Source organism: Spermophilus citellus, assembly GCF_964194105.1.
Source record: "Spermophilus citellus genome assembly, chromosome: 18".
Classification (NCBI taxonomy): domain Eukaryota; kingdom Metazoa; phylum Chordata; class Mammalia; order Rodentia; family Sciuridae; genus Spermophilus; species Spermophilus citellus.
Genome location: NC_138200.1, coordinates 20,293,577 through 20,303,410, shown reverse-complemented (window position 1 = coordinate 20,303,410; position 9,834 = coordinate 20,293,577). Strand labels below are relative to the sequence as shown.

The following is a 9,834-nucleotide window of genomic DNA, read 5'->3' as shown; positions in this document are numbered from 1 at the left end:
GGCCTGAGAACAGGACAACGCCAGCAGAACCCGCCGCGGTTCCGGAGGCAGCAGAGAACCAGGCGGATACCCTCTTTGCGCTCGGATAACCTGGTTGGCCCTTGCGGCCCTGGCCGGCAGAGGGCGGGGCCTGGCCGTTGCCCCGCCCCTTCGCCCGCCACTCGGGTCACCTGACCTGCCCGCGGCTCACGTGATCTGGCCTCAGCGCCGCCATCTTGGAGCTCCGGATGAGGCGGGGGAAAGTAGGGGAAAAGAGGGAAAAGAGCCGGGAGAGAGGTGGGCGAGGACGCGGGCAAGGGCACGGCAGGGCCCTGGCCGGCCAAAAGAGGCTCGCGGAAGCAGCAGCCGCCGCCCGACCGCAGGTACGGCGCCCCGGGGCCGCCCCTCCGCTCGCTGTTAGCGCCGCCGCCGGCCATGTGCATCCTCCCCTCAGGCCTCTACCGGCGTCCGCTTCCTCCTCAGCCGGCTGACACCCTCCCGGTGCTTGCCACATGGCTCAAGTTCCATGTCCCCTTTCTGTCCTCTGTGCCGTCCACAGGAAGGCCTGCGGAGACCCCGGCCTTGCCTTGCAGCTGGGGGTGGGGGAACCTGCCGCTGCCCGCATACTGTCTCCAGCTTGGCGCCCCCAGGCAGGCCTATCTGAGGCGTTGCTTCCTTCCCTGTGCAAATGTAATATCGCTTAAGCCAGCCAGGATGGAGCTAACTACTGTTCTTGCCGCATCTCTCGATTACTTTTCTCAACCCCAATCGCCTCAGCCCTTTGGGCACTGCATGGTGTAATAACAGCCTAGTACAGAAACAGCAGTTCTGGCCTTTCGCACTTATCATCCCGATGGAAGGATCTCTCCAGATCATTGGGGAAAGTGCCCACCTTTTTAAGACCTGGGGGCATTCGGAGTGCATGGTTTGTGTGGAAAGCCTGGACGATTAATTGGGCAGAGTGGACCCTCCCAACCCGAAGGCTGTCTTTTTAGTTCCTGCTGTGGGCTATAAATTCGCTATTCATCTACAATGCTCTTATCAGGCAATTACCATATTTATCACCTCCTTGAGTTTGTACTTTCTTAAGTACTCCACTCTGACTCAGTGAATGGGTTGTGTTTGATTAAAGGAGAAAGTCTGGCCCTTCATTTTTTTATCATAGTAACTCGTTAAAAATTAACTTAAGAGGAGGCCTGAAAACATGTTTTCTCCCCAGCAGTGAACTATTTTATTTAAATATAATCAATAAATTAGTCGCTTTTTAGATGAAACCCAAAATCATTCTTTGACCCTTAGGTTCATACCAGCTAGCATAAGAAACAATAGCAAAGAAATGTAGGACCAGGGCAGGAAATGACATTAGAAAGACCTATATAGGTCAAGCCGTTGTGTCATATCTTTTCATGCTGCCATTCTGCCCTCTGTGCTTGTAAAATTTGCGTACTCATCCTTTAGATTGTATTTTTTGGTTAAGGTTAAAATAGCAATATGAAACTTATTATTCCATATTGATGTCAGTAAGACCAGCAGTGTGTTGAAGTCAATTACATACAGTCTGAGGTAAAAGGAAATATACAATTAATTGGGAGAAGTTTCCAGAGCTATTTTTTTCTAACTTCTGAAAAATCCTCAAGTCTACTTGTTGAATTATGTAAATTTGCATCACATAATCAGATTGCATGAATATTATTCTAAATTTCTTTTTTGACATGGAGTATTGGAAAATTTTTCACTGCCCAAATTAATCATTACTTTGTTTCACCAAAAAAAAGAAATGTTTGATACTGTATACTTTCATTCTTGGCCACAGCTGGATTTTGAAGATTGATCCAAGGGACTGTATTAATTTCAGAAATTGATTTGAAAGACACTGGCTCTGCCACTTAACAACCATGTAACCTTGGGTAAGTCACTTAAACCTCACTGAGTTTCCATATTTATAAAATTGTATAACACCACCTAGCCTGTCCCAAAGAGTTAGGAGGATCAAATACATTAACATGTTTGCAGCCTAACTGTGAGAGGCTGTTACTCTTCAGTATGAATAACTTTATGCATTTATGTTCTCACTGAAAGTTGAGAGGAAACTTGGGAAAGCATGGTTTTAGAATAAGATTGTCTTGCCTGGATTCCAGATCTTTCTTTTTCTTTCTTTCTCTTTTTTTTGGGGGGAGAGAAGGAGTGGTACCAGGGATTGAACCCAGATGTACTTAACCACTGAGCCACATCCCCAGCTCTTTTTTAAAATACATATGCTTTTTATTTTGAGACACGGTCTCGTTAAGTTGCTAAGACTGGCTTTGAACTTGCAATCCTCCTGCCTCAGCCTCCCTTGCTGTTGGAATTACAGGCATGTACTGCCATACTCAGCTGTATTCCAGTTCTTCCAGTTCTTAAACCATTTGTTACTTTATATCTGTGAGCCTCAGATGTATTACTTTACATCTTTGAAGTTCTTCATCTGCAAAAAAAAAAAAAAAAAAAAAAAGGCTAATATTACCAGGAATTACATGAGTATCACAGAAAAATCTACATAGGCACTACTCCCTGGACTTGTACCTCAAGGACAAGAATTTCCTCTTAATCATTTTTATAATAGTCTCCAGCACTATGCTTGGCACAATATAGGTACTCAACAAATCATAGTACATCTGAATGTTGGTTAATATTAGTTAGACCTTATGTCTTAATTGCAGCTGCCAAATTAGAATATTCTCTCAGGCTAACTGCCAGCTAAGAATTCTAGACTATGAAATTCATGTACTTGTGATATTTATACTCAGTTTTTTTTCAAAGTGGCAATTAATAATTACATTGTGTTAAGGAGATTTTAAGTCATATAAATTATAGCTGACATTAGTAAGGTAACCTATAAAGTTTAAGCAGTTTCCCAGTAACTCTTTATAAGCAGTTTATAGTTCAGGGACCGGAAAGTCTCTCCAGTTCCACCCTCTTGTTTTATATCTGAATAATCTAAAACCCACAGAGACAGTGACTTGCCTAAGGGCACTATAGAGAAGGGACACATGAGCTTTTGTCCCCTATTTCCTTTTGTCTGGAGCAAAACAAATGTTTTATATTTTTAAATTATGAGACTCTGAAAAAAAAAATGGGGAATTGGCTTTTATTTCTGTTGCACAATGTTTTCTCTAGTTGGAAAAGAACAAATTCTGAGTGTGAAAGAGAAGACTCTTTATATCATATTGTACTGTTTTTATATATACACAGAAAATTACAGCCTTTTCTCCAGGCCCACATGAATTGTTCAACTTGATTTGACTTGTGATAACTGTACTACTATAACTAAAAGGAACTAATTAGAAACACAAGTAAACCAAACAGCAAATTATAAGGAAATAATTTAGCTCTTAACTTTTCTTGGGTAAGACATTAATTCTAAGCTTCTGCCTGAGAATTACTATTGTCAAAGAAAGATTTAAGAGACTCCTCGGAAAAGGTTATAGAACTTTTCTGGTGTGGGATGCAATTTTTGTTTATTTGTAACAGTTTGATATATTTGATCTAATGTCATTTCTAATGATTTCAAACAAGCAATGGGTTTTGCTTACGCCTCTAGTATTCTGTCCTCAGAGTGAACCTTCCTATCCAGCCATTTTGATCTTTTTGCTAACCCTTAGATAGCATGCTTATTCTCACTTCTAAAAATATAATAATGTTATGGCTGCCTTTCTTGTCAATCTTATCCTTGTATCAGAAGTATTCCAAGGAAGAAAATGGCAAATTCAAATTAGATTAATGCAAGAAGGGTATATTTACAAAGATACTATTAATAAAAGTGTTGGAATTATGTAGGCAGAGCACAGGGATAGAACAGTTATTGGGAGCCTAGCTGCATCAGGAGAAGGGAGAGGCCCCAGAACCAGAAGCAGAATCTTATAGAGCAGCCTATCTGGAGAGAAATGGCTATTTTGAGGAACACAGTCCGACAGGGCAACTTAGAGGCAGGGATCTAGGACAGTGAATATCCTGTTCTCATTCTTCTGTATCCCTTAGATCTGTAAGACTCTCCATTGGCAGAATTCAACCAGAAACTAGAGGTCAGGGAAGACTAATGATTGAATCTCTCCTGGGCGAAATGCAGATTGGAGAGGGGGATACAGGGCAAATGGATGATGTCTTGCACAGTGTCCATCCTTTGGGATCCAGTGTACCTCTTACCTCTTCAAAAAGCCTTTTGCATACCTTCCTAGCCCAGGGGAGCTCTTCTGTCTCTCCTAGGATTTAGCTGTTAACTGTTGCCCTCTGTCAGTTTTACTCTGTGTATTATTACATCATTCAAAAGCTGTTACTTAATTCTTTTTAACTTTTCAGTGTCTTATGCACTCAGTTTGGTTTAAAACTGTGAGTACTATGAATTTCAAATGTTTCCATTTTTCCTGCTACTTTGTGTTGGGCTTTGCACATAACTTTTTTTTTAATAACTTTATATTATGAAAAATGGAGATATTCACCCAAGTGGAAAGAATAGTATATTGAACTTCTGGGCACTCATCACACAACTTCACTCACAGATGTTGTCATTTTTATTTTGTCCCCACCTTCCCCACCCCTCCACTATCCAGGTAATTTTTTTTAGGTTGTGTTTAGTCCATCTCTTAGAGTTCACGGATAGTATTCAGGTGATCCATATTATAGTCATTGTTTTAACTGAGATTGTACATATACTCCTTATTTTCATCTCTTTCATTCCAATAAATTTTACTTTGTTTGAAGTGTTCTATATATAGATGGATAGATATAGATGTGATTGCATGAGTGGTCTAAGTAAAATTTTTGTCAAAATTTGGAGGGTCAGCTTTAAGGTAATGTCCCCTCTGTGTATACTTTATTATGAGCTGTTTTGCCTTTTTTTTTTTTTTTAACAACTTTTGTCTTGATGAGTTTTGACTTGTGTATTAATTTTGCATGTGGACCCAAACTGGTTTCTCAGGTGTTTCCTGATGTATTTTATGTTGTCATATCTGTTTTATAGCTGCCATTACTGTACTTTTCCCCAAATGTATGCAGCATCTAAAATGAGATACTTACATAAATGTTCAGGGAAAATTGGAGCATCTGCTGCAAATTTCCATTAGCTCCTAATGCCTGAGCAGACATAGCTTTAAAAATGTAAGTGTTTTGTCAGATTCTTTTGTATTAGACTTGAGATTAGATGAACTCCTCCTCCTCCTTTATTTTCCTTTTTTTTTTCCCCCCAAGGATCACACTGAAATATCCATGGGGAACAATTTGCATTGCTCTGTATCCTTCCTATTATGTCATTAAGTAGAAGTGTAGTAACTGAGTCACCTTTGTAACTGTGGGTGTGCCAAGTCTATTGAGCAAACATTCACTTTTAACCTCCGATTATCAATCAGCCTCTGTGGATGTTACATTTCAAGGGAGGAGACCTTTGGTCTACAGTGGTGAGCCATATCTTGTCCAAGATACTGAATGTTTGGGGATTCCTATTATTAAACATATTGTGTAACTGCATGAAACCATTGAACTGAAAAAAATATAGCCTTAAGTTAATGGTCCAAAAAATAAATCAGTGGTCACATGAAGAGCCAAAATTCCTCTTGGCCTAAAAATGTGCATTTCTAAGGCAGTAAAGTGATTTAGGAAGTGGCAAAGGGTTTTTCCAAAGAAACTATTGTTCCCCCATTGGTCTCCTCTTCAGTGACTTAAGGTTGAGTAGAAATCTAAAAAGACTTGTTTTTTCTACCTGAGAAAGATAAAAAGAAATTTATTCTTTTGAGAGGTGGTTTGGGGAGAGAGTAGCTGAAGGCCCATTGGCCTTTGGGAAGGGGATCACTGTCAGTGTTTTTTTTTTTTTTTTTTTTTTCTAAAGAGAGAGGAGAGAGAGAGAGAATTTTTAATATTTATTTTTTATTTTTTTAGTTCTCGGTGGACACAACATCTTTGTTGGTATGTGGTGCTGAGGATCGAACCCGGGTCGCACGCATGACAGGCGAGCGCTACCGCTTGAGCCACATCCCCAGCCCAATCACTGTCAGTGTTACCCTTGGTGAAATGCACTCCCTGCTGTGAGGCAGATTAGAAGCAATCCCTGAAAAGAAGAAAGCTGATTTCATAGGGCAGAGTATTAGCAAGGAGGGAAGAAGGAATACTAAAGAAGCCAAGAGTAAAATGTTTGCATTTTTGCCTGATGTGGACCTAGATATAGAAAACTGGTATGCCAGAAAGAACAGAAAATAAGAGGGAAAGCTGCAATTGCTGCCAAAGTGGATATGGGCAAACTAGTACTGAAGCTGGTTAGAGGTCTAGAAGGATGGGTTAGGTATGATCCTGGCAAGGGGCTGAAAGACCTTTATATGTTGATTCAGCCATGTGGGGAAGAAGAGCCATGATTCACTACCTAAAATAAGAACTCAAAGTCTGTACTAAAGTTTAAGAATAGCATGGTCTTTGGTCTATAGCTAGTGCCACTAAAAATTTTGCTGGCATTTGTTGTATGTTGTGAGTAAGATTCCAGAATGCACCTAAATGTGGAAAAACAAAACTTGTTGCTGGAAAAAAGCCTAAACTTAAAAATGTGATCCAAGTCAACAAATTAGTCTCACTTTAAGCCAAAGGAAATGTTTGAAATGAAAGTGCTGCCAGGAAATATAAGGAGTATTTGAGTCTTAGGCAGAAAAATTTATGAGCATTTTATGTTTAGAGGCTTCCGAGGTCATAGTGCATCATTAAGACCTACAGATAAGCTCTTTGAAGGACTCTGTTCATTTCGGACCTGAAGCACAACTGGAATATCAACTTTTTCCTTCTCTGATGGCCCTTTCCCTTTCAGGAAAAAGAACATGCATGTGGGTATGAGTAATAGTTGGCCACTAATATAACCTCTAGAAAAAAAACCACAGCATAGTTTGTGGTTTATCTTCAGGATGATAAATCAAAGGAAGTAAAAGAAGGAACTGGGTTATTGCTTTTATTTAGTTTCATTTGCATAGTACTTCTCAAAATTCACTGTGTCTTTTATTACATGATGCTGTTTTTATAATTTCAAAGATTTAGGAGGGGAAAAATTATGATTTTAGTAAAAAAGTCTATAGCTACATTTTGATTTAAGAAATAGTTTCTCAGGAAACATATGACTTAAAAGAGTGACATTTCACAGTAACTTGAGGTGGTTCCACAGGTTCTGAGAATGGCTGTGTTATTTTTGTTTTTGGCATTGTACATAAAGGGACAGAGAACTGATTGGGTCCAACTTGATGTCGAAGGCAAACATGATGAAGAAAAAAGGAAATAAAGGTTATTAAAGTTATTTCCAGAGAAATATGTAAAGGATGGCAAGATCTTCATCATCAAGTTTGGTGAGAGGTTACATTCCAAAGTGGAATTCTAAGCATTTTAACTCTGTGTTGGAGACAGCTAGTTACATTGATGTGGAACTCCCAGCTTAGAAAATATTTAGATTACCTTAGACACCAAAATTGGCATGTATCTCCTGAATTACATACCTGTAATTATCCTGTACCTGGTATTTCTTACTCTTGTATGTTATCCTTCTAGATATGGAAGACAGAAGCAGTATTGCCATGTTGGTGCCAGATACAGGGGAACAAGAAACTATATTGACGGCTGAAGGTATCATCGCTCCTTCATTAGAAATCGATGAGCAAAGAAAAGCTAAAGCAGATCCATTAATTCATGTTATACAGAAGTTAAGCAAGATAGTGGAGCATGAAAAGTCACAAAAATGTCTTCTGATTGGGAAAAAACGCTCACGTTCAAATACTACAGCACGCTGTCTTGAAACCCAAGAACTTTGTGAGATTCCAGCAAAAGTAACCCAGTCACCTGCTGCTGACATTAGAAAGGCTGAGATGTCACAAGCAAATTTCACACCTGACTCTCTTGCCCAGAATGATGGGAAGGCAATGTCTTACCAGTGTAGCCTTTGTAAGTTTCTGTCATCATCTTTTTCTGTGTTAAAAGACCATATCAAGCAGCATGGTCAGCAGAATGAAGTGATATTAATGTGCTCAGAGTGCCATATTACATCCAAAAGCCAAGAGGAGCTTGAAGCTCACGTGGTAAATGACCATGAAAATGAAGCCAATAGTCACATCCAGTCTAAAGCCCAACAGTGCATAAGCCCCTCCAACTCCTCATGTCCAAGAACCACTGAAAGAAATAATGAAACCATTCCTGACATCCCAATAAATGTGGATAGTTCGCAAACTCATACTGTACGAACATCATCCGTGACTGAAATGGGTAGGAGGAAATGGTATGCATATGAACAATATGGCATGTATCGATGCTTGTTTTGTAGTTATACTTGTGGCCAGCAGAGAATGTTGAAAACACATGCTTGGAAACATGCAGGGGAAGTTGACTGCTCCTATCCAATCTTTGAAAATGAAAATGAGCCTCTCGGCTTGCTGGATTCTTCAGTATCTGCTGCACCAGGTGGGGTTGATGCAGTAGTCATTGCTATTGGAGACAGTGAACTGAGTATCCACAATGGACCATCGGTACAAGTGCAAATTTGCAGCTCAGAACCGTTGTCGTCATCTTCATCTCCTTTAGAACATAGTGCAGAAGGGGGCGTAGACCTAAGTCAGTCAGTTACCCTTGACCCTAATGAGGAAGAAATGCTAGAGGTGATCTCTGATTCAGAGGAGAATCTGATTGCTGATAGCCTACTTTCGTCGGCACAGAAAATCATCAGCAGTAGCCCAAATAAGAAAGGTCATGTTAATGTGATAGTGGAGCGTTTACCAAGTGCAGAAGAAACACTTTCACAGAAACATTTCCTCATGAATACTGAAATTGAAGAAGGGAAAAACTTGAACCCAACAGAAACCCAGACTGGCTGTGGAGAAACTGATGACATTTATCATGCTGACAAATGTACTGTTGACATTGGGGGGTTGATCATAGGCTGGAGCAATCCAGAAAAGAAAGACAATGAGTTAATAAGTAAAGGCTTAGCTACTGATGAAAATGCCCCACCTGGCCGAAGAAGGACAAATTCTGAGTCCCTTAGACTACATTCATTAGCTGCAGAAGCCCTTGTCACAATGCCTATACGAGCTGTAGAACTAACAAGAGCCAATCTTGGACATTATGGGGATATAAACCTCTTAGATCCAGATACTGGACAAAAGCAAGTAGATAATCCATTGGCAGCATATTCAAAAATGATGTCACCACTTAAAAACTCTTCAGATGATTTATCTAGTTTTAACCAAAGCAACTCTACCTTGGTAGCACTTCCAGAGGGTAGACAGGAATTGTCAGATGGACAAGTTAAGACAGGCATCAGCATGTCCCTACTTACTGTAATTGAAAAATTGAGAGAAAGGACAGATCAAAATGCTTCCGATGATGACATTTTGAAAGAGTTGCAGGACAATGCCCAGTGCCAACCCAACAGTGATACAAGTTTGTTGGGAACCAATGTGGTAGAATATATCCCTAATGCTGAACGGCCTTACCGTTGCCGCCTATGTCACTATACAAGTGGTAATAAGGGTTACATCAAGCAGCATCTACGAGTTCATCGACAGAGACAGCCATATCAGTGTCCTATTTGTGAGCACATAGCTGACAACAGCAAAGATTTGGAGAGCCACATGATCAACCACTGTAAAACAAGAATATACCAATGTAAACAATGTGAAGAATCCTTTCATTATAAGGTAAGCCTTGGTTAGTGAAATCTTTCAGAGGATTTTAGAGTGAGGAAGGAACTTTCTTAATTCAGTCCAGCCATCTCATCTTATAGAAAAGGAAAATGAGTTCTAGAAAAGTTTAATAATTTTCCCCGGGGATCCCAGCTAAATATTATTAAAGTTGGGTCTGAAATCCAGGCCT

General features: G+C 40.1%; 1 protein-coding gene across 2 annotated transcripts in view; it reads left to right on the top strand.

The window, feature by feature from the left end:
- Window positions 1–213: 213 nt before the first annotated feature.
- Window positions 214–9,834, top strand: part of ZNF507 (zinc finger protein 507) — a 35,077-nt gene continuing 25,456 nt past the window's right edge. The window contains exons 1-3 of one of the 2 annotated variants that reach the window (XM_081274488.1): window positions 214–362; window positions 1,793–1,886; window positions 7,522–9,659. In XM_081274488.1, coding sequence (XP_081130614.1) covers window positions 7,524–9,659 — 2,136 coding nt within the window. In that variant the 5' untranslated portion in view covers window positions 214–362; window positions 1,793–1,886; window positions 7,522–7,523. The remainder of the gene's footprint in view (window positions 363–1,792; window positions 1,887–7,521; window positions 9,660–9,834) is intronic. The other variant, XM_081274489.1, reaches the window with a different exon arrangement.